This window comes from Sciurus carolinensis, chromosome 8 (genome assembly GCF_902686445.1).
Source record: "Sciurus carolinensis chromosome 8, mSciCar1.2, whole genome shotgun sequence".
Classification (NCBI taxonomy): domain Eukaryota; kingdom Metazoa; phylum Chordata; class Mammalia; order Rodentia; family Sciuridae; genus Sciurus; species Sciurus carolinensis.
In genome coordinates, this window is record NC_062220.1 from 86,940,702 (window position 1) to 86,965,681 (window position 24,980).

Sequence of the window (24,980 nt, forward strand, 5' to 3'; positions counted from 1 at the left end):
ATAACCATGGTTACTAATGGTATGTTTGTAACTGTTGGCCATTGTACAGCTTCTGAAGCCTTGGAATCACATGGGACAGACCACTCTTATTTCCTATTTTATTTTGTTTTTTTTACATGGGTCTTGATTTATATCGTAGCACCTGCCAAAGACCTAACTTCTCAAAGCCAGGATGTTACTGAAATCTATGTAGTACTATCTGAAATTGAAACTGAAGGTCTTAAACTGGTTAGTCACATGTTATCTGACAAGTATTGAGTATTTTTATGTTTTTCCACGTATTTATTATCCCTAGGAAATTAAAATCATATCACAGATTTCCTCTGAAATTCCTTTGGTACTGTAGGCACCTTCATAACTCACTTTTTGGGACCATGGGCCTAAATCAGAAAATGTGGTTTGCAGAGCAACAGTAGTGGTTTGGAATGTACAGGTCCAAACTGCTCCTTCCATTAGAAAAGACTGTTTTATTTTCTCTTCTTTAGTGCCCAGTCTGTTTTCTACTTGTTTTCATACCTTCGTTGTTTCCTTCTACCTTCATTCCTACCCCCAACCAAAAAAAACAAAAACAAAAAAAAACCAACGAGGCTTACACATTTTATTAATGTGAGGTTTGTTTGCAGGACTTACACATTTCATTAAAATGGGTTTGTTTGCAACTTCCTACATGAGTCCTTCACAGTGAACCCTTACACTGAAGACACTTTTTGATATATGATTCTCAAAGGGTCTGTGACTTTGAAATTATTAAAAATCACAGCTTGAAATAATCAAGACCTCTTATTTTTCATGGAACATTGTTTGAGTTTACTTTTCTCAAATTTTGCCATTTTCACATATTGTTTTAAAAATTGTATTTTAGTGTGTTTTCCTGTTTATGAATTAGTATGTAATTATAGTCAACTCATTTTATTAGTGCCACAAGAGTTCAATGGGAAAAGAATAATCTTTACTATAAATGGTGCTAAAAAAATTATATCCCTGACTCACACATATACAAAGATTAACTCAAATTGGAGGACCTAAATGTGAGAGCTGAAACTCAAAAGGTTTATTTCTATATTTTCTTTTGCTATCTTGGATTAGGCGATGATTTCTTAAATACGATGTAAAAAGCATAAGCAACATAGGAAAAAATAGATAATTTACAGCATAAAATGATTTGAATGAATTCTCTGCTTTTCATTAATTGGGGGGAAGGGAGTACTGGGGATTTAACCTAGGAACCCTCTAGCACTAAGCTACATCCTCAGCCCATTTTTATTTATTTTTATTTTTTAAAAATTTTTAGTTGTCAGTGGACCTTTATTTTATTATTTATATGCAGTGCTGAGAATTGAACCCAGTGCCTCATGCATGCTAGGGAAGTGCTCTACCACTGAGCCACAACTCCAGCCCCTTATTTTTTATTTTGAGACAGGGTCTCGTTAAGTTGCCCAAAGTGGCCTTGAACTTGTGATTCTCCTGCCTCAGCTTCCCAAATTGCTAGGATTATAGGCATGTGCCACTGTACCCTTTTTATATATAGTTATTTCTACCTGATAGTATGTATCTGGTTGGTATCTCTTAATGTAAAATTTTACCTTTTCCATAACCATGTAATGTCTTTCATATAGTAGGGGCTATTGAAATGTTTAAAGAAATGCTTTTCTTTTTTTTTTCTAATAAACTATTTAAAATTCAAATTATCTTAGAAAACTAATTTTAGGTGACTTTATTAAGAGATAATTCACATGCTTTTTATAGTTTATCATGTAAAGTATATAATTCAGTAGTTTTTTATATAGTTAGTGATTGTGCAACATCACTCTCCTCTGCTCCCCACTACAGCTTGTACCCTTTAGCAGTCAACTCTCCCTTCTTTTCTTTTATTCCTTCAGTTGAGGAAATTCATAATCTGTTTTGTTTTTTTAAATAGATATGCCTATTTTGGACATTCAGACATATAAATTAAATCGTATAATTGTGGCCTTTTGGGTCACTGAGTATGTTTCCAAGGTTATTTTTTACTATACATTCATGTTTGATTCCTTTTTATTGCTATGTAATGTTCAGTCATTTTTTTCAGTTTTCCATATTTTGTTTATTCATCTGTTGATGGACATTTAGATTATTTTCATTTTGGGGGCATTGTGAATAGTGCTGTTCTGAACATTTGTGTATGGAGTTTTATTTGAACAACTTTTTACTTTTTTGGGGAAAGTGAATTGGTAGGTCAATTCTACTGGTAATCGTTGGTAAAATTCCTTCTAGTTAACTTGCTGGGTCATGTGTTAACTGTTCAACCTTTTGAAGAACTGCCTAATTGTTTTCCACAGTGGCCACTTGATTTTACATCAGCAATATATGAGAGTTCCAATTCTCAATGTCTTCGCCTATACTTGTTATTGTAGTTGTTTTTTTGGTGGTGGAGTATGAGGGGACAATGCTGGGAATTAAACTCGGGCATACTAGGCAAGCCCTCTACTACTGAGCCACATCCTTAGCCTTTGTCTGTCTTTTTAATTGTAACCCATTATAGTAGGTGTGTAGTGGTGCATCCTTGTGATTTTGATTTGCATTTCCCTTATGCCTAATGATGTTAAGCATTTCATTTGCTTTCGTATGTCTTCTTTGGAGAAATGTTTATTCAGTTCCTTTGGTAATTTCTAAATTGGGTCCATTATCATATATATGTTTTGCAAATATTTTCCCCCAACTGTGTGTTGTCTTTACTTTTCTTGATTTTATCCTTTGTAGCACAGAAATTTAAATATGGTGACATCGAGTTTATCTCTTTCCTTTGTTGCTTATATCTTTGTTGCCATATTAAGTCCGTTTGCCTCTTAAGAATTTTCATTTTTACTCCTATGTTTTCTTCTAAGGATTATAGTTTTTAGCTCTTTTTAGATTTTGATCCACTTTGAGTTAATTTTGAATGTGGAGAGAAGTAACAGTTTGAAATCTCATGGGGATCTTGCAAAATTATTTGCTGATTTTTAAGTTACTTTTTTTTTTTTTTGCGATGCTGGGGATTGAACCCAGGGCCTTGTGCTTGCAAGGCAAGCACTCTACTAACTGAGCTGTATCCCCAGCCCTTTAAATTACTTTTAAAGTTATTGTGTTATAGTGTTATTCCTTCATTGACTGATTTATTATTAGAATGAATGTCTTTGTGAAACTTAAACAATAACCTCTCATAAGAATAGTATTATTATTTAATGTTACAATATTATTATATTTTATTATAAATGGTAATAAAAGTTTTGAAAGGTCAAGATAAATATTCTCTTTTAAATAAGTTACCCAGAGTTATTGATACTTTCTTTTCACTTATGTAATGTCTTCAGCCTTAGCAGATACACACATTTTTAAAGAATGAATGCTTTTGAATTAGAACAATAATTGCCAACTGAGTAAAAAAGTTTTATTAAGTAGTGAACCTTTCTCCCTTGACATTTATTAATTCCTGAATGTAATTATAAACTACTTCAATTAATAATTCCTAGTAAAAGTAGAATCACAATACAGTTTGGAAATACTAAGTAGATATAGTCCCATAGTCTGGATACTAATAATTCAGGTGGTGTGACTTAGTTGTTAACCTTTGAATGTATATTGCTAAAATTTATTCGTGGCCTTTTAAAAAATCAAAGTAAAGTACACATAATGTAATATTTGCCATCTCAACTTGTTAAAGTATACAGTGCTATATGTTATGTACATTCACATGGTTGTACAACTAATCTCCAGAAACGTCTCATCTTGCAAAACTGAAACTTCATAGCCTTTAAACACTTCAATTTTATCCTGCCCTAATCCATAGCACCATTCTACTTGATTTCTTTGAATCTGACTACTCTAGGTACTTTATATAACTGTAATCATATAGTTATTCGTCTTTTTGTGATTGGTTTATTTCACTTTAGCACAGTGTCTTCAAGGGTCATCCATGTTTAAAATTGGGTTGGAATTTCTTTCTTTTTAATAATGCTGAATAATATCCCACTATGTAGATACACCACATGCTAGAGTTTCAAGGACGATGTTGAATAGAAGTGGTGAAAGAGGGCATTCTTGTCTTGTTTGCTTTTAGAGGGAATGCTTTCAATTTTTCTCCATTTAGAATGATGTTGGCCTTGGGCTTAGCATATACAGCTTTTACAGTGTTGAGGTACGTTCCTACTATCCCTAGCTGTTCTTGTTTTTTGAACATGAAGGGGTGCTGTATTTTGTCAAATGCTTTTTCTGCATCTCTTGAAAGGATCATGTGATTCTTTAAGTCTATTAATGTGATGAATTCTGATGTTGAGCCAATCTTGCATCCCTGGGATGAATTCCACTTGATCATGGTGCACTTTTTAAATAAGTTTTTGTTGATTGATCATTTTGCATATCATTGTCATGAGAGACTTCATTATATGAATTGGCTATTTCAGACACTTAATGCATATTTTCTGGTTTTGAGCTATCCTCTAAGGTGATTTCTTGTTGAGGTATTTTATGAGCAGGGGTAATGTGTCTGATAGATTAAGTGTGTCATCCTAGCCTGCAATACACTATTCTGTTGTCTGATGAATGAAAGCACAAAATTGGTGAAAGCCATTACCTGTTTTAAAATGGAGAAAGCAGGTTATGAGATTTTTAAAAATTTCATTGTTTTTGACCCCTAGAAAGTTGCATTCCATTTTAAATATCTATCTTTAAGAATTCTAAAAATTGTTGGGGAGATAGCTCAGTTGGTAGAGTGCTTGCCTTGCAAGCATGAGGCCCTGGGTTCCCCAGTACTGCAATTAAAAAAAAAAAAAAGTCTAAAAATTATTGACATACCCTATTTTATTTTTCCCCTTAGTTTCTTTAAAATTTCAAAATTTTGAATTTTTAAAATTTTGATTGATGAATGAGGAATTTTGGTTCATTATGTTAGTTGTTTAAGCAGATTCAGATTTTCAACTATTGTTGCTTGAAAGCCTAAATCTAGAAGCTATAATAACCTGGTACAGAATCAAAATTTATTATGTTATATATACTAAACTTATCATCAGATCTACAATATCATCTTCCTTCTTTGTATATATAAATTTAAAAGCTACCTGGGTTTTATTTACCTATAGTCTTAATTTTTTGTTTTGTTTTTTTGTTTAATGGTGCTGAGGATTGAACTCAGAGCCTTGAGCATATATAACCAGGTACTCCTCCCCCAAGTCCTGTTTCTTCATTGACATTGCATTTTCATGTCACCTATGGTTTTTTTTTTTTTTTTTTTGGGGTACCTTTTCCCCAAGACACACTTAAGTGGTCCATTAATAGCCACTGTAGGGCAAACATCACTACCCAGCAACATAAAAGATGTTCATCAGTGCCTGTTACCCCTTGTTTTGTGCTTGTTTTGTGCTATTAAGTCATGACACGAGTGGTTAACTGTTGTTGAGAGGATCAAAGCAAACAGGCAGTTTCAGTGATGTTCCTGTTTGGGGTGTTAATTGAGCTTCTGTGTTTGTGGGTATAACATATACAGATCTCAGAATTTACTTCTGGGATACAGGCATGGGAATCTAAATTAGTGGGTTTTAAAATTCTTTTAATTAAAACTCTTCAGTTAAGAAGTTTCCCTTAGGGCTGGGGAGATAGCTCAGTCGGTAGAGTGTTTGCCTTGCATGCACAAGGCCCTGGGTTCGATCCCCAGCACCACAAAAAAAAAAAAAAAAAAAAGAAGTTTCCCTTAACTGTTAATGAAAAATCGAATTTTGTTCTACAGCAGTTTTGAGGCTTGTGGTTTCGTGCATTTCTTTGCTTTAATGTATTTTCTAGTTGGATTTACCAGTCTGTGTGTACCCAAGAACAGACACATAAAAACTCACCCATTTTATTAGTTTTCCTGTATTTATGATTTCTATATATTGTACATGGATGTATCTATACATTTTGTCAAAAAAAGCTCCTTACAATTTAAGAATTAGTAAATGAGAATAAATTGGAACACTAATTCAGTCTTATGAAAATGGACAGATTGTGGAATGATAAAAAGTAAGTAAAATTAACGTCATATATAGGTTTGAAGAGTTTTGGTCTTAACCTTCATTCATACAGATAGGTGTGATATGTCTCCCTACTGTTTGTACAGTAGTACACCTTTATCAGTTGTTTTGCTTTCTGTGGTTTCAGTTATATGTAGTCAACTGTGGTCTGAATATTAGTAAATGGAAAATTATGGCAGTAATTCATAAGGTTTAAATTGTGTGTTGTTCTAAGTAGCATATTGAAATCTCATACACAACATGAGTCACCCTTTTGTACAGGTATATCTACCCCGTATGTTATCTGCCTTCTAGTCACCTAGTAGCTATCCCAGTTTTCAGGTCAACTGTCACAGTATCACAGTTTGTGTTCAAATAATCCTATTTTACTTAATAATGAACCTATAGCACTAGAGAAGCTGATGTTGGCAATTATGCTAAAGAGAAACTGAATTGCTTCCTTTTAAGTGAAAAGGTAAAAATGTACAGTTAAGATTTTTTGAGAGGAAGAGAGACTACATTCACATAGCTTTTGTTACAGTATACTGTTTGTTTTACTTTATTATTATTAACCTTTTACCATACCTAAATCTGTAACTTTATCATAGGTATGTATGTATAGGAAATAACTATTATTTGCAGTTGGATACTATCCTCAGTTTCAGGCATCCACCACAGATCTTAGAATGTATGCCCTGTGGATATGGGGAGAGTTTTCTTTGCCACAAAGTTCAGACTGTTAGTTCATAGTGAAATATTCTATAAAGCTCACTGTCAAATATGTTTATGTGAAAGTCTAATTTAAAAAATGATAGTTGAGGTAAAATTGTGTAATTTTCTTGTTTTGTACTGTCAGTATGCTTAATCAAATTAGTGAATTTATATTTGGTTTTACTTTTTTCAAAATGTTCTAAAATTATTTTATTTCTGCTTAGGAAGATGAAAGTGCGCCCACTGCTCTTGATCCACCAAGTCAGCATTTACGTGGGCATGGAACAGGCTTTTGCTTTGATTCCAGGTAAGTTTTTCCTTTCCTTTTGTCAAATTACATGGGATTAAGACTCTTGGTTCTCAAAGTGTTGTTAGTCCCTGGGAATTTGTTAGAAATGAAAGTTCCCAGGTGTGGTCTGTTGAATCAGGTGTAGGGCCCAGCAGTTCACTGCCCTCTGGATGATTTCTGATGTGCAGTCTTTTGAGAACCAATTCCATAATAACTCAGCTGTTAAACCAAACGTGCTTTATTGAGTTGTATTTGCCCTTATAGTTTTACAATAGGCATTTCCTTTTAGTTAAAAGTGGAGGAATTTTTGGCACCAAGCCTCATTTCACACAATGCTAATGGATTTGGGTGGATGTTAATGAAAAAGGTTTTGTCAAATCTAATTATAGATTATAGATGAACCTAAATTTAAAGGCCTTATAAAGAGACTTGCTATACACAATTATCTATAGCATTAGGAAGCAGGAAAAAGTCTTCTGGAGTAACTAAAGGCTTTCAAGATACATTGTTTAATAGGAATATTAGCTAACTTGATAAATGTTACATAACCTTGTCATGTACTGACCATTACTACTAATTTCTAACAAATTAGAAAATCTGTAATTCTTCATTTTCCTTTCTTTAAGCTTTGATGTTCACAAGAAGTGTCCTCTCTGTGAATTAATGTTTCCTCCCAACTATGATCAGAGCAAATTTGAAGAACATGTTGAAAGTCACTGGAAGGTGTGCCCAATGTGCAGCGAGCAGTTCCCGCCTGACTATGACCAGCAAGGGTTTGAAAGGCATGTTCAGACCCATTTTGATCAGAATGTTCTAAACTTTGACTAGGTACTTTTTATTATGATTTAATACAGTTTAGCAATTTAAAAGAAGTCACTTCAAATAGACCACTAAGAAGACCACAAGGCACCACTTTCACACATCTTCTACCATACTTTTCTGACCAGGAGCTACTTTGAGTTTGGTGTTGCTAGGGTCAGGGTCAGTCTTTGGCTTATCAATAAATATAATTTTAACCTAACTATTAATCTTACTTGCTTTAAGAAAAGTTCTCGTGTGTTTATATCTTTATTTATTCTCATTTGCAAGATTGTATGAAAAAAGGATACAGGAATTATTTTAATGTTACTGCACTGAAAAATATATATGTAATAGTGTGCTAGATTACTTAGCAGAGTATTTACACGTTTCTCTTAACCTTGTTGATTGAGCATGACTACTAAATATTATGTAATAAAAAGCATTGATCATAACAGTTTTGTGAAGTTAATTCTTTGAATATAGAAAGATCCATAATTTAGCCCATAGAATGGTAGTTTTAGAATTTTCTTTAGAAATGGAAGTTCATGTAGAATGAGATCACATGTTTGCAAATACCTTTTTTATATGTGAAATGTTGGCTTTAGGAATTAATAGAAGGCATATTTTGCTAATTTTATGACAAAATTTAGAATAACCTAATGACTATTTTTAAACTGCATTGAATTTGTATTTATAACTAATGGGTAAAGGGAACAAGTCAGTAGTTTGTTTTGATATTAAATGACCTCATAACAGTGTGTGTGGCATAAAAATCAGAGTATGTGTTGGTATCTTTTTCCTGATGAGAATATAAATTTGAAATAACATTCTCAGTGATTAAAAACATAATGCATAAACCCAAATCAAAGTAATGTGTTTCTTTAGTTATGTCTGCTTGCAGTATCTATTAACATTAAATAATGAGGACACGTTTTTCAAGGTCTATAATTTCATTGTCAGATTTATTTGCAATAGTTTTTCATGAACCTAGCATCTTGGCCATATTTTTTGGCTTTTAAAAAAACTTACAAACTATATTTCTTTTTCTTTTATAATGTAAATTTTAAGAATTTGACATTGACTGCTTTGGTAGTTATCAAAATGTTGAGACTTATTCTGAGCAAACTAAGATGTTAATCTAATACTCAGACTTTGGCATTCTTGGGTGCTGTATGTGAACTGCATACATATAATGTTGCTTGTATTCGTAGGATTTGTGTATTGTGGGAATCCTTTGACAAGGTTTTTGAGTCCAGGGCAGTGTATTAGGCATTTAGGTGTTTAGAATATGATAGTCCTGAAAGTCAGCAGAATTGGAGACTCTCTTGTTTCAGCTTCCTGATAAAGCTGACTGTATGCAGGTAAAATGTATTCAACACTGTGAGCATTTTTTTGTTGTTGTTGCTGCAACTAGTAGTTATGGTTCATATTAATCTAAAGTACCCTTTGAATATTATAGTGCTGTTATTAGTGAAATGAGACTATCTTATTGGCCTTTATTTTTAAATAGTGTTTGGGCCCCAAGCTTTAGAAAACGCAGTTGAAGCAAAAATTTGAGGGAATAAACTTTGCACCCACACAGTACTACAAAATAACAGGCAACCTAAGATAGAACAAGACACTGAGTAGATACATTAGTTCCCATGATAAGCTTAATGCTTTTTTTCATAATGGAGGGTGATGGAAATAAAGAGCCATGTTTATTTTGGGTCAGAGGCAGTTTATTTTAAATGTGATTTCATTTACATTTATAAGCAGCTTTTCTTGACAGGATTTTTGATTAAGTTGCCTTCAGTTCTAAAACCTCTGTCACCTTCAAACAATGTGCTCTGTCCCCAGCAAAACATATGAAAATATAATTTAAAGCACAGTTTTCACAGACACGGTACAATACATTCACTATACACGGTATAACAAAATATTCCCATCCTTACCTGTTTAGTAATACTGTCACAATAATAGAAATTGGAATTTGTTTTATCATTGAAAGAAATTTAACATGCACAATGACTATTTTATGACTGTTTAGCTGTTGAACTACTGATCCAGCCTGCAGTTTGTTGCACTAGAAGGAGCAAAGCTAAATAATAATTGCTGGCCTGAATTTTTTTTTTTTTTTGGTCAACTGTAGGTAGATATGAAATAGCCAAGTAGGGCTGCCTTATGCACCAACTAGTTGATTCTTGTATTCTGGATCACCCTTTTAAAAACATAGGATAACACTGTGTATTCAGGACCAAGACCACTCTTTTTGAGATCTGAGGAAATTTGTACGGGACAGTGTCTTTAGAAATATTTTTAAATCCCTCATTATGAGGGATTCGTTCACAACTTGTAAATAAAGAATCTTACCCATCTGCTTAACAGAACTATCTTTTCAAAATGTCTGAAAAATCGAGGAGGGACCCCTGCTTCCTAGCCATGTGTAAGACTTTCATCAAATGGGAACAGTGTGAAGAAAATTACTTTATGAGGAATTTGAATTTGCTTTTCACCAGTTTGTATGTGAATAGTTAGCTGTCGCAAAGCAATTTTTATTGCATAATTAGGCAATTGGTAAACTCTTGTGTTTAAGGAATAGCACTTGGGAGAAAAGAACACTCAAGGCATGATGGTACTGTCGGTGAGAGAAACTTCAGGAATGGTCCAGATGTGGGTCACTCTGATGGGTCATGTTAGTCACACTTTTCTTTGACCACCTGCTGCAAGAAGCACTTAATCGTCAATAAGGCTCATTTTCATATTTCGGCAAAATGTTTTATAAAGCTAAACAGACATTTCCAATGATAATGCACACATCTACAATGTGATGGGAAAAGTGCCTTTAAAATAAGTCCCAAACACAACATGAAGAGGAGGCAATAAGGGTCTTAACAAAATGTTTCTTTTTGAAACGTGCTTAGAGTTTTAATTCTGTTTTGCAACCCACAGGTTTCTTAGGGCAGTGGTTGCAAGAATTGGCAACACATAAACATTAAATTGTTGGCAATAGAGAACTACAAAGTGCTTTAAAACTTCATCAGAAGCTGAAGCTATAACTAAATTTCATACACACAAAATTTGCACTTGTTTCTTAACAGATTTCAGGGGGAAAGTATTTCACTAAACTGGTATCTTGGTCCACAAGTTAACAATAGGTATCAATTGAATCCCTTGCACCCAGCAGGCACTCAACGAAAGTGTTAATGAGTGAACGGAATAGAATATTTTGTACAAAAATGTCATTTATAACACTAAAATGATAGATAAGTCAGATGGCAAGATTTTCAGCTTTTCAAAGAGCAAAAGGATTTGCGAGATAATATAAAACACAGAAAGCACACCTTTTATGCATGTTATTTAAATATGAAAATATTTTTAGCATATTATGTTAAACATTCTTTCTTATTTATAATTCCATTACCTAAAGTCTTTCTACTCACAAATACTAACTCCATTATGTAAGGCATGGTAACCAGTGTGATAATGAAGGTATTATTTTGGTTTTGAACGTATGTGAGTTGATGTGTTGAAAAACTTCAATCACATTACAATCTTGAAAAAACATCTCAGTGCCAGCCCCTCCACCCCCCCCCCCAGTTGATATTACTGCAATACAACTAAACAATATGCAACATGCCCTCAATTTTATTTTGTTTTGGGGGAAATGTGCTGAAGAACCTAGAGCTTTTTTTTGTTTAGCACCTTATATCAAAGTAATGAAAATGGGTATGATGATTACATGTGCAAATGTACAAAATCATTAACTCTACAAAGGTACGTCATTCCAAAATTACAGAAAAATTTAAAGCATGCATTTAATTCTTTTTCTTTAAAGGGTTGCTGAATGCTTCCCCTGAAAAAAGGTGGCTGTTTTCAAAATCAGCAACTGCTGGTGAGGATTTCTTGGCACAGTTATGACCAGCATGTTATTGCTGCATCTTCCTGATAATCTCAGCCGACACCGGGGGATGGAAATTGATTGTGTGGTGCCGCAGGCCCTGAGCGGTCTTGTAACTCTTTCCACACCGACATTTGAATGGTTTGCGGACACGAATCTGTGTTCTGTGACCATTCTTAGCGTGGTACTTTATGCCATTCACATTCTGTGGAGAAGACAAAATATTAGCTATTAGATGTAGTCACAGAATTTCTGTCTTACTTGGGAACACTCAGTATGGGTCCAGAATGCAGTTAAGACATTTGGATGGCAGCTGTTTAGAGTGTAGTAGGCTTTGCATGGACTTAAGTTGTGACTCTTCAAGGACAGTCTGGTGTGTGAATTGTGGGCTGAATCACACACTCAGGTAACAACACAAGGAGATACTCTGAAAATTGAAAGCACTGATTTCTTCAGCATGTATTCAGATTCAGACTAAATTAAAAAAAAAAAAAAGAAAGAAAGAAACAGTTCCTTCTGCCTGGAACTTGGCTTCTCCCTGAATCATTTTTCTACTCTGAAGCGAGTTAACAATGGTCAGCCCTATAAAAATAAACTCATGATGACCAACAAACTCTTTCTAAAGAAAAAAAGAACCAACGGATTGGGACAAATCTTAAAGACCTGTATGAGTTTGATTTGGAAACCTGAAGTCTTGATTTCAGACTATAACAAAGTTTCCTCCACCTAGAATTTTTTGTCGATTTTCTGCTCCTAAGCTTGTGTCACTGACCATTATGACAGCTACTTGTTCCCAAATCCTGCCCTATGCCAGCATAGGTGTATGTGATAACCAGGCACCCAGGGACAGATGAGATCCTCCCTTTATTGATGCATACTGCATTCCAAATATAAAATGTACTTTCAAAAGTTGAGGTTATTTATGTTAGTTTTGGCACCTAAATGCTGACTGGACTCCTTAACATCCACATAATAAAATAACCTGAATGATAAAATTAACAAAATGCTTTCTGGATTTCTACTAATTGGTTTTGCTAGTTCACTAGCATACTCTGAAGTTCCAGTTCTAGATTTACTCTTTACATATTTAACTAACAGTTAATATTGTTCAGCCAATTAAATGGTGAGGAAACAGGCTCAGGGGATTAAGTGCAAGATTTAATTTCCAAGTCAGATTAGAGAATAGAGAAGCAGCAGTTTAAGGCTTGAGTTGCTAAGCACAGATAACTAAGTGTGAGCTGTTTCCTAAAATACTACTTAAATACCAGTCCTGCTGGGCCCAGTTCCATGCCTAACAAAAAGATTCCGACAAGTCTTTTCACCCATTCATAGGATGTCCTTAATGAGCTCTCAGAAAGCTGGGAAGCCTCCTGCTGATGTTTGGTGAGTAACCTAGTGCCTGGCATGTAGTAAATGCTGAGTGAATGAGCTTGTTAGGAAAGCGTTTCCCAGTGCACGTCTCAGTATTCGGGAAAAGGTTGAGGGGATTGCTATTGAATATATGGGTTTTATGGTTGTTACTATTACATTTTCTTCTTAAAGATTTGTATGCACTTTAATGTTTTAAAAACCTGACAATAGAGAACTCTGTTGGACTTGCTGAACCCAAAGTGTCAGATAGCCACCATATAGCTGTGTTCAGTCTCAAGGTTGTTCAGAAACCTAAAGTAGGAGGACAACAGCCTCTGTCCCAAACACCTGGCTTGGGCTGTCTGTACCTTCGTCCCTTGTCCTCCCTGCATCCATCCTTTCTCAGGGTGAGGAAGCACCTTACCAGTCTTGTTCAAGAGTCAGGATGGGAGAGCAGAGATTGCTGGGGCAGGAAATGGGGAGGATAGAAGTGGCAGAATCAGACAGACTGACCTTACATGGATAGATGTGTCCTGATGGCACCCAGCTGTTCTAGCCACCCCAGCTGAGGCACATAAGTGAAGAGGCCAATTTATGTATTCAGCTGGGTTTAGCCTTCGGATGATGCCAGCCCAGACGAAGTCTCACTGCAGCTTCAGCAAGAGCTACCTAGCCCAGTACTGTGGAAGGTAAAGTCTTTACGCTGGGTGTGTGTGCGCACACAGCGCCTTTTGGGAAGAAGGGGAGAACAACAGATTGATACTTTTATAATCATTAGAAAGAAGACTGGTAGAAAGTCATCCCCTAGCTAACAGATGGACGTGGGGGATCTGCCTGCTTGTGAATATCCTGTTTGTCTGTTTAATGGATATTCACTGAACACCTAGTAGGGGCCTTTTCTGTGGTTACTAAACATTTCATGTCCTGTTTTTATAAGATGGATCATTAATAATCTAGTTAATCCTGTGCCCACTACTACTCACACTTGGTCAAAATAAAGGAAAGAGCATTAACCACGAAGTAAAAAGGCATAGTGAAGCAGCAGGGCCTAGATAACTCCAAGCAGGTCTGTGTTTTCATGACTCATTAGGTTTGGGGAAGTCTGAAACCAGAAATTGCTAAAGCCAGTCCACAGGGAAACCAGCTCCAGAGTGGTGCAGAAGTCACACGAGCCAGAGTCGGGTGATGCCGGCCGGCTCTGCAGCCTCTTCCCAGCTTGAGTGTAAACTGAGCTGTGGTCTGGCTGTGTGAAGGAAGACATAGCCCTACACAGTGCCTTTATCACTCTGGAAGAATCAGAAAGCCAGTCTGTTTGGGAAATTACTATTTCCAGGGTTGGCCAAAGACCCTACCATTCCTTTATTTTTGTTACTGTGATTTAACAAGTTCATACATGCCAAGGGATACTGTTACCACAAGTGTTAGTACAAGGTCAAATCTGACTATTCTTAAGAGTTCATCCATCCATCCATTCACACAGGTAACTAGAAGAGCAGCTCTAAAAAGTTGAGGCTTCCAACTATCAATCCTGAAAGAAGTTTGATCTTTCAAAAATACTAATAATATAAATAATGATAGGCAACTTGCAAATGAAATGATTGAATTCTCTGGTCTTTGAAAAAAAAAAAAAAGAATTAAGATTTGAAAGGGCAAAAGTTCTTAACATTTACTAAGAATAGGCACTTGATGTCAATGGATTAAGACGTTTTGTAGAAGAGGGAATTGACGGAAAAGGCAGCGACTTGCCCAAGATCACACAAGCGCTGAAGTAGAAGTGGAACGGGAACCTGGTGGTGGCCAATTCTGTACTCCATACTACCTTCATACATCCTCCTGAAGTGCTAGGTACTCAGTAATTAGACCAACCAGCTGATGGTCTTTGAAACCTCTTACCAGATGAGTTCTAGAGTACTCAGTCTGGAGAAAAGTGAATTACAATGATGTTCTGATACTAGGATAGCATGTGAAGAAAGAGGGGAGGCCAGGAGGATAATGGAGGACTTGGGTAGACTTTCTGCCATCAGGAACTACCTGCCCCTACTATGGAATTACGCCAATCAGTGGACAACAAGCAGTTTAGAGGCTATTCCAAAAATTCTACTCTAAATCATGAAACCTGAAGTCCAGACACTTAGGTGAGCTGTCCTGTCCTTCACTGTGTTTGAAATTTGTTGTCAGTACTGGGGCTTATGCACAGTTGTGACATACGCCCTAAATATGAAAACCATAACATTCAATTCCCAAGGACCTTGATATTCTACATAAAAGGAGAAGATGAAGTTGGGGATTTAAGGAGAAAGGAATATGAGGAACAGCAGCTGCAGGGAGGGTGGTGGTTAAAAGTGAAACCACTTGTAGCAGTCTGGCGACCCTCCACTAGCCCCAGAATGCTGGGTGGCAACATGGTGTGCAGGGCGAGTCAGGCAGGGTTTCTAGGAAAAGAAGATCATGTCTGTCTTCTGATGATTAGTCTGTTTTTAATATGAGGTAAAAGTTTAGAAAATAGCAGGAAAGCATGAAAAAGAAAAATTTTAGTATTTTTTCAGTGTTCGTGTATGTAGTACATATGAGCGCCTCTTTTTACCACTAAACGTTATTTTGTAAGCATTCCCTCATCATTAACTATTTCTTGAAAATAGGAATTTTTTTTAATGGAAAATTTTTTTTGTTTTGTATTTGTTTTGCTTGTGGGATGGCGGAATTCCATTAGAAGATAAGTATTTCCCAAATGTGGGCTGACTTTAAGTGATGAACTCCTTGTACCTCGATCATTGTTGATGACATGCTTAGGGTAATTTTTTAAATTTTGCAGTGCTGGGTATTCAAGCCCTGACACATACTAGGCGATCATCGTACCACTGGGCTACACCCCAGCCCAGAATCAATTTCTAAAAGAATTAGGAAGCTAAAGATATTGAACATTTTTAAAGCTCCAGTTATTTACTGCCAAATTGCTATCTAGTTATATTCCCCTTAGGGGATTTGGATCCATCCAGGGAGGGAATTATCAAGTGCCCTCTTGTGGAAAAACCCCTGGCTACAGACTTGCCCTACTATATTTAGGTGGCAAAAGGTCAGTCTGTCCACCTTTGTGTTGCTGAAACAACCAGCATCCTCTCTGCAGCACGGAAATAGGGTGGGGGACTAGTTCAGCTTTATTTCTTGAAAGTATCTAATCGTCACCACTAGAACATAAAAATTATCAAGAGGAAAATTCCTTAAAGCACTTCTGCCCATTTTTTTATACCTTTTCATAAGGAGAGAGGTGGGGTGAGGCAGGGTGGTGTCCGTGCTCTCTGGCCCGAAAAAGTGGAACAGCACCAGAGTGGGGCCAGTACTCCCAGCCTAGAGCATCCGGGAAATATTTGTAAGCATGAGTCTCACCACCACTTTGGGGTTCCAGTGATCAGCAGGGATCCCCTGTTTGCTCTTCCCCAAATATTACAGCTTTATTCCTTGGTCCTCAGATGATCTGTCACAACCAAGACCTGTGCTGGGTGCTGAGAGGACTGTGAGCTGTAATATGACAGCCAGCACCTCAGTCTGCAGGTTGGAGCCTGGGGGATTGGCAGAGTGCCCAGAGAAGGCACTCGGGCTGCACCTTGAAAAAGAGGCAGAGTTAAAATGAGAAGTACTCATGGAAAGAGGAAACTGTGGGAGACCACAAAGTGTCACCCCGAAATGTGCCTCAGCCCAGTGAGGACTACTGAGCTCATGAACATAAAGCAGCTGGTACAGGCAAGCTCCCTGCTCTCCCTCGGCCTCAAACAGGACACACTTTAACAAAAACAAAGAATATTCCACCTTCCCTCTCTTCCAAGGGGAACGAAGGTCAACCACTGTAGACGAGGCCTGGATTTCTAGGCCTGGGGATGGTACCTGAGACATCTATGCTCGCAAGTTTTACAAACTAGCTTTTACTGGTCATTTCTTTGCCTTTCCACAAGTTTTTGCCCCAGAGACTTGGCTCTTCTCCAAAACTTCGCTCTTTGGTGAAGATACTACCTGAGCTAGAATTCAAAGCTATCTTTTTGAAAAGTACTCACTCGTTCCCTTCGAGTTTCCCATGAATAAACTCCTGTTTGCTTTTCTCTTATTAGCCTGTCTTTTGTTATAGGGATCTGTTAAAACTAAGAACTCAGGAGGATTGAGGAAAAAGGGTATTTTTCTTCTACAAAATAAAAGAGGTGTACTAGGCACTGGAAATACCCTGGGGGGAAATGCAGACTTGAACCTCTTCCTGGCTCCCTCTCATTTCCTACTCAGTGTGATTGGGGAGGTGAGATATCTCATTTTCTTTCAACGGTGTAAATGCCAATGACATAGGAAGAGCTGGTGCTGACACAGTATAGTATCCTAGGGACTTAACTGGTCAGAGACTCGGGGCCAACAAGCAACGAGGAATTTTAAAAGTCTGACTTGCCCCAGGAATTAAAAAAAAAAAAAAAAGAAAGAAAAAAAAGAAAAGCTAGCACTTCTGGATTCTGCCTGACTTCATGATACATGAGCTCATTACCACCCAGCCCTCACCAATACCAAAGCCAACAAACATGCAATACACAAGAGGAAATAAGACCTGATTAGAGAATAGCACTGCGGCAGCCAATAGCTCCCAGAGTCGAACTGAAGTTTTAGGGATTACAACAGTACTTGTCTTAAGCATATGGTTAGGAGTACTAGTTGCATGTTAGTTCTCCTCCTGTGTATTCTTACCCGGCATTCTTACTCAGAAAGGAAACACTTCCCTCTGGGAATCAGGATAGTTGCCACCCATGTCATCTGACAGTTAATGGTACCATCGCTGGTGGACTTTGCAGCTGAGGTTCACTAAATCTTCTCTTGACTTTAGAAGTAGAAAACTCGCCCTCACCAACCCAGGCAACTGAAAAGGAGTAAGTTGCTAGAAACCCAAGAGAAATAAAAGCAAAGGGTAATGACCAAAAGCCAGAAATGACTAGGGGGAAAGGATATGAACAAGAAAAGGAAAATGAAGCTAGAGATGGGAAAGAATGACTCACCCTCTTGGGCCAGATCGAAGGGTGGAGTTTTTAAGTCTCTTTTTTTTTTTTTGGTCAGTTTCAGTATATGTTATTACTCCACCTTCTTTTTATTCGAAACCTTGCTTCAACGGTGTCAAGGCACTTGAGCAAGGGCAGCAAGACACAAGGGAGGAAGAACAGCTGACACGGAGACAGTGGGCATCCAGGGCAGACGGGACACAATCGCGCCTTTCCATCTAGCTTTTTCTACTGTGAATAGGAGGAGGAGGTGGGGGGGGACCTCTTTCTGCAGTGCAGAGCTGCACTCTGGAATGAGCTCTTTGGACATGTCCTTGGCGTTCTGTATCTTGGGGCAACTGGTGGCACTGCTCTCCTCTGCCACCTCCATGCCTCCTGTTGTACACGTTCTGAGACACACTGATCTGAAGGCAGCAGCTCTTCAGGAATCCCTGGTAGGATTCTGGCATCTCCATCCTGGGTTTACATTTTAGTTTAAACAAAGAGCATCTTGACTTTGCCTGATAAAATTCTAACTGTACCTGGATCAGGTGAAACTTCAGACCAGCTACTCATGTGATGTATTTGTGTTTCGTGCTTTCTTTTTTTATCAGTAACTGGGATAAAAAATACTGAAACAGATTTTTTTAAATGTTCAGAAACATGTTTAAGGAGCAATGTAAGAAGTACTCGTATCTTTCAAGTCTTTGTCTTTTTAATTCAGTCTGCTGAGCTATAGGTAAATTAGCATGTCATTAAGGACGGGTATGTTTCTGATTTTTATATTTCACAGCTGTATTTTAAAAAGCTGCTAACACTTGGGAAAGTTTGCAATTTTGTTTTTAAGTGACCTCTGGACCCACACTTGAGTATTTATTGTACACGGTTCTCATTGCTTTGTCCCTGAGTTTTCTTAATAGAAACTTAGCACCCCTGGCTGCCCATGACACCCGGAGGCTCAAGGTGAAGTGGGTAGTTTGGTGAGAAAATCAAAGCACTTTTTGCTCCCCATCCCCTTTCATGCCAGTTGAAAGGGAGCAAGAACGGCCTCAGCTGGAAGGTGAACACCCTGCCACATTTTCCAAAAGGTCTGTGAGTTGCCTGGGGCTTTTTTATGACTTTAAAGTGTCCTTCTGTGAGCCACCTGGAGAGCCATCCATTGGGGAAGGTGTTTGGCAAATGAATAGGTGGGCACACTTGCTTTGTTTTGCTGTGTTGGAAATGGAACCCAGGACTGACTCTACTGCTGAGCTGGCCCCAGATTCCACATTAGATATCGACAGGCCCCAAGATGACATGAATTGAAAGCCTGAAAGGTATCGCCCTCTTGCAGAAGACCTCTTTGACCTCCAGTTTCCAGACAGGTTAATGAAAGGGAAATCCCCATCAAAGACCCTCAGCCCCCAGGCAGCATTCACCGGAGGGCAGCCCTGGCACGCATGTGTGTTGCGGCCATCTGCCCAGCAACGCGTAGGCGGCCACGTCTCCCTTGGACCCAGGGCTGCCACTCTCTGAATAAAGAAGGGTGGCTTACAAGCGACTGTTTCCAGTTATGCCAGGTGAAGCGGCACCTCCTTTACCTTGTATCTCTTTTTACATCCAGGAACCGGGCAGGCAAAAGGCTTCTCTTCCCCTCCATTCATGCACATGGAGCTGAGGATGGCTTCTGAGCTGATGGCACTCTCCGTGGTCCAGGACTCATCGCTGTCAGACTCCTCGTAGTCCACCTCCTCCTCGTCATACTCACTGCCTGCAGAAGAGAAGAGCAAGGGCTGTCAGGAGCGGTCCCTCCCCACAGTTTGGCCCCAGCTGCCCCGGGGCCAGGAAGACTGGCAGGGCAGGACAGCTGTGACTGAAGGCCCAGGGGGACAGCAGGTATTCCCTGGTAGTCTTGTGAGAAGACCAGGTTAAAGGCCTCCCAACAACTCAGGGCCAGGAACTAGCTGAGCAAGCACTGTATTCTATGGCAGGCCAACCTGTGGCTGCAAAGGCCCTGGGAGGGCTTGGAGGCCGGGACAGAAATAACCGACGATGACAGACCCCTCTCAACACACACGCAACGTAGTGCCTGATGTCCCAGTGGGAAGAATTCTGTCCCCTTTGGTTTTATGACTCGCTAGCCTAGTAAACGCAAACAGCTGTGGGAGAGGGCTGCATTCTGTACTTCTAAGGTACTCACACTTCAATGGGAATCAATTCAGAACTTTGCTTTATGGATTTGAGCCGGGAAGATTAAGAGGCACTTATGGAACTGAAAGAGGGTTACAGCAAGGTGGGCAGAGATGTCAGGAGCTCTGAGGTTAAGATGCAGCGTGAGAATACAGGTCTGGCTTCTGGAAGACGGACGATTCCCCACACACTTATCTACCTTCCAGCTACACACGGTCCATGGCAGGGCTGACCCAACAGTCACATGGCTCAGACAGGAAGAGGAGATACTCATACTCGAAAAGGTAAAGGCTCTGCTAAGAAGCGAATAAAAGTCTACTTTCCTGCCTTCCCCAGGACAGGAGGGATGGAGGACCACCTTGATAAGCAGCCACTTTTTGCTCTTTTTAAATGAGGCCTGACACCATTTATTTTGTACTTTTGCACAATACAACCCTGAAGGACATAATTCTACAGATCATAAACAGTGTAAAATCATATGTTGACAAGTCCTAATACATTTACAAGCCCTGTGGAATAAATAGGAATTATAGCACAACATTAATAAGAATTATATGGTAGCAATTACAGTTGTGAAATTCGTCCCCCAGGTGTGAGGCTAAATTGCACCCGGGGCCTGTCTGGGTGCTTCGCAGGCTCACTCTGCTACATCAATTATTTCAACACCAAATATTGGCACTTTTATTGGGTTTCATTTTAATAGGCATTAATAAGATTGTTTGAAGAGCAGTTGAGCCAGGAACAGGGATGTTGACATCCGAGGCTAAAAACTGAAAGGATCCAGGAAGGAAGAAAAAGACCTCACATTTATGGAGTGCCTATAGAATGTTGCAGGCACATTTTATGCATCATCTCATTTAATCTTCCAGTAACCCTATGAGGTAGGATCACCGTCACTATTCTACACACAACGGAAACTGAACCCCCATGAGGTTAAAATGCTCATGAATTCTCAGCGAGCTCTTAAGGGATGTCACTTTTTCCCACACTGGTTCTTGGCTCCTAATGTCAGAAGCTGTCGAGCCTTCTCTGAAGGTATCCTTCTCATCTTCCGGCAAGTTGCTGGTTATTCCCCATCTACACTCAAGCAAATTCAGACTGTTTCTGAAGACTGCTAGAAATTTCAGGGGGTGAAAAAACAAAAACCCCAACATTCTGGCAAAGATGAGGCTTTATGATGAAATGTGGTTCAGTCAGTTCTACTATACTTGACTGTAGCTCCCCAAATTAGCCAGCTTGCAAATGCTCACGTCAGATAACATAAGGGTACCACCCTGTCATGGCCTTCCCAGTCTGTCCAAAAGCAAATGCTGAAATCTGTTTCTAAGTATGGCTTTGTTTAAGACGTTTTACTCTTAAAACAAATGCCACATGCTGGTGTCCTTTAAATTGCTTGTTAGAAAACTATAAATGCTATTTCCCAAAGCTCTTCCAGCAGGACTTCAGAAAGTTAGAATGACTAATTTACCCATCTAATTGGGCTAATTTGTTAACCTGAATACCAAGAACCAGGCAACATTTACAACTGGGGGGTGAGTGGGGAACCTCAGACCAACCAAGGGCTTAATGAAGCCCAGCACAAGATAAAACTTCAAAACTTTACTGGATCAAAAGGGACCAGACCCTGAGGGTTGATGCTATGTACACAGTCGCCTGGAAACCACATGGCATCCAGCCCCAAGCGAGGCGAGCAGGGACCACATAACTTATGGTTCAAGCTGGGTGCTTTGAGAGCCAAGGTCAGTGCTGTGACAGCAGGCATAAATCCACACTGTCCCCAGCAAACTAGGCCACATGCCCCTAGTCACTGGCACACCAGAGAGATCTTCGGGTACTGGGTGGACCTAATGGCTGCCCTGGCATGGCGTTCAAGATGGACCTGTTTATAGTTTAAGACCAAAGAGGAGCAGTTACAGAGCTGGGGTCCTGTGCTGGCTTTCCTTAGCGGAGGGACAAGCTACTTGACTTGGACTTTCTGGTCAATGAAATGGATGCAGAGCATTCCTGGCAGATGGAAGGATTCATGTCTATAGAACACCCATCTCACAAGTAAGTGCTCAGAAAATGGAAGACGGTAGAAGAAATTCATTTTTGTAATACTCCCACATAAAATAATATTTTTAGAAAAGCTTATTTTGAAACTAAATATAGTTCTGAAAGGATAGGGAGTCCCTACATAAGACAATGCAGTGTGAATCTGTAAGGATTCCCACTATTGTTAAAATTATAATGTGCCAGTTAAAAAAAAGATGCAGGGTGAATTCTTAACAATTTCCGCAATTGTGTAAAATGCAACAATTGAAAAAGAAAGAAAAAAAAAAAAAAGGACAAACCTGCTTTTACTCTTCAGTGCAGGCGGAGCAAAGCATCCCCCACCTCCCATTTCAGTGAGGTCACAGACACCAGGCTGGAGGCACAGGCAGGGGCCTGAGTGCACATGGGAGCCCTGGTGCTGCCACTGACAAGCTATGTGAGCCCAGGCAAGTGACACCACCTTGCTGAGCTTCAGACTCATCGGCAAAATGGGCTGAAAACAGTACCCACCCTTAAGGCTGTTGTAAAGAGTAACCAAGTTCCTGTTTTTAGAAGTACTTAGAACAATGTCTGAGATGTGACATTAAGGAGATATTTGATAAATAAAATAACATATGAGCTGTTTCATTTTGCCTCTACTATTCCCTGACTCTTCTTGAGGACAGTCACTTTTTAAAACCAGAGAAACATGTAGGGAATTTCCTTGTGTTTGCCTTACTGTATCCCAAATGCCACCCTTTCATCAAACAGAACTGTCACCTGCCTGAAACAGCCACTTCTCCTTCCAGCAGCCAGAGCGCCCACGGTGGGCACAGAGGCCACAGTGACTCTTAAGTCACCTGTGCCCAGATGCTGGTGCCCCCTCCTGGAGCACCTGCCACCAGAGTCCACAGTGGTCCTGCAGAAAAGTTTGAGACCCAAACCATCTGCTCTCAGCCTCCTTTCAAACGGCTTAGAACTCTAGAAAGAATTAAATTCACGAAAAAGCCACACACTGAGTTATAAAAATGAGCAATTTTCTCTCTCCTTTGCTTTAATAGCCTCATGTTTTTCCAAAAAAGGAAAATAAAGCCCAGCCTCACTCGTCTTCAACATCTGCTTCATCTGCTGTCTCCCAATTTTTTGATTCTATATCCCCAGTCAATAAAAAAGTCATGAACACAGCCCCGAGTCTATGAATATTTTAAATATAAATGCCATAAGTGTATATACTCATATATTACCATATAAAACCCATGCAGAGCAGTGAAGACAAATATCTTAATATGTGTAATAATAATTTTAATAAAGCAATATAAAGACTTAATATCTCCTTCCTACACCTCACTTTAAGGCCACCTTCTTCCAGGCTAGCTGCAGGGTCACATGGGGCACATCCCAGTCAGCTGAGATTAGCAGGTTGTGATGAGGCTACACAGATACCACCATGGGGATTCAGCCTGGTGTTCATTTTTAGTAGGATGATTATTGCTTGTGTTGATTCTCTGATGACCAAATTCCATGGTTTTGAGGGTCTGGTCCAACCCTAGCTCTCCAATATGCCCCATTAGTCTTTAGCACACAAATGGGCAGAATATGACCTTAGGAACATGGAGTGGCATGGTAGCCAAAATACCTGCTTTTTCATTTGGCTTCCTTTTGCTTTAAGACATCTGCTCCCAAAATTCTGGCATGTGCCTATAAACTTAAACCTACCTGTGCTTATGTGTTGTCTTTTTATAATAAGAATTGCAGCTGCTTAAGAATGCACCGATTTTATTTTACGCAGGTGTTTCTGGAAATAGAAGGTGCTGCCATTTGGGTCTGGGGCTACCTATGAACCTGGTCCTTGGAAGGGTGCTTTCCTTGTCGCCAGTCTCTCTTCCTGACTGGACAGAATGGAGAGCTGGGACACAGGGGGCGAGGGATGTGTCCAGATCACCTGGTTAGAGCAGGCCCAGTGAAGACTGCTACTCAGGACTGCGGTTCCAGAGTTCAAGCTCCTTTATTTTCCAATGGAACATCCCATGTACGGGGGACAAAGATGCCCCAGACAAAGCAAGTCCTGGAGACGTGTGAGGGGGAGAAGAAAGTGGACACTGTGTGAGTCACTCAAAGCCGTCTGTGACCTGTGGTGCGGGAGCACATAGGAAGCAGAAGCAGCGGGTTGTCCTGAGGCAGCGGGACACAGTAACCCAGCAGTCCAGCCTCTCAAAGAGAGCCCTGCGAGTTGTTTTTTACAGGCCCTTCTTAGTCTTGGATATGATTAGTCAATGAAAAAATGGCATTTGCTAATGTTAGAGTTTCTACGAGAAAATGTGATTCGACCTGCCACATCACACGTAAAGACGGGCAGCCACGAATCCTCCTTGGATAATAGTTTTATTCTCCACAGTCACGACTGTGCAGGCCTGAGTGCACACGACAGGAGCTGAGGGACACTCACATAAGGCCTCAAATGTTCATGTCAGCATTCAGTTTGGGAAATCAAAAAAAACTAGTAGATAGGATTCTGTGATAAGGCTCTTTCATTCTACAGGACTAATGAGAAACTTCTACTGGCTGTTGGAAGGAGGTAAAAAGTCAGTTTTGTAGCTGGGCACAGTGGCACACACCTGTAATCCCAGAGGCTCAGGAGGCTGAGGCAGGAGGATGCTGAGTTCAAAGCCAGCCTCAGCAAATCAGTGAGGCCCTAAGCAACTCAGTGAGACCCTGTCTCTAAATAAAAAAATAAAGGGCTGGGGATGTAGCTTCGTGGTTAAGCACCCCTTGGC

General features: G+C 39.2%; 2 protein-coding genes across 4 annotated transcripts in view; one reads left to right on the top strand and one right to left on the bottom strand.

Annotated features, from left to right (window-relative positions):
- Tax1bp1 (Tax1 binding protein 1) overlaps positions 1 to 8,251 on the top strand; it is a 76,983-nt gene extending 68,732 nt beyond the window's left edge. For all 3 annotated transcript variants that reach the window (XM_047560965.1, XM_047560967.1, XM_047560966.1), the window contains exons 17-18: positions 6,932 to 7,014; positions 7,623 to 8,251. In XM_047560965.1, coding sequence (XP_047416921.1) covers positions 6,932 to 7,014; positions 7,623 to 7,824 — 285 coding nt within the window. In that variant the 3' untranslated portion in view covers positions 7,825 to 8,251. The remainder of the gene's footprint in view (positions 1 to 6,931; positions 7,015 to 7,622) is intronic.
- Positions 8,252 to 9,852: 1,601 nt separating this feature from the next.
- The window catches only part of Jazf1 (JAZF zinc finger 1), a 331,859-nt gene continuing 316,731 nt past the window's right edge, over positions 9,853 to 24,980 (bottom strand). Inside the window, exons 4-5 of the mRNA XM_047560968.1 lie at positions 19,605 to 19,774; positions 9,853 to 11,882 (exon numbers count right to left, since the gene is read on the bottom strand). Of these exons, the coding sequence (XP_047416924.1) occupies positions 11,706 to 11,882; positions 19,605 to 19,774 (347 nt within the window). The 3' untranslated portion in view covers positions 9,853 to 11,705. The remainder of the gene's footprint in view (positions 11,883 to 19,604; positions 19,775 to 24,980) is intronic.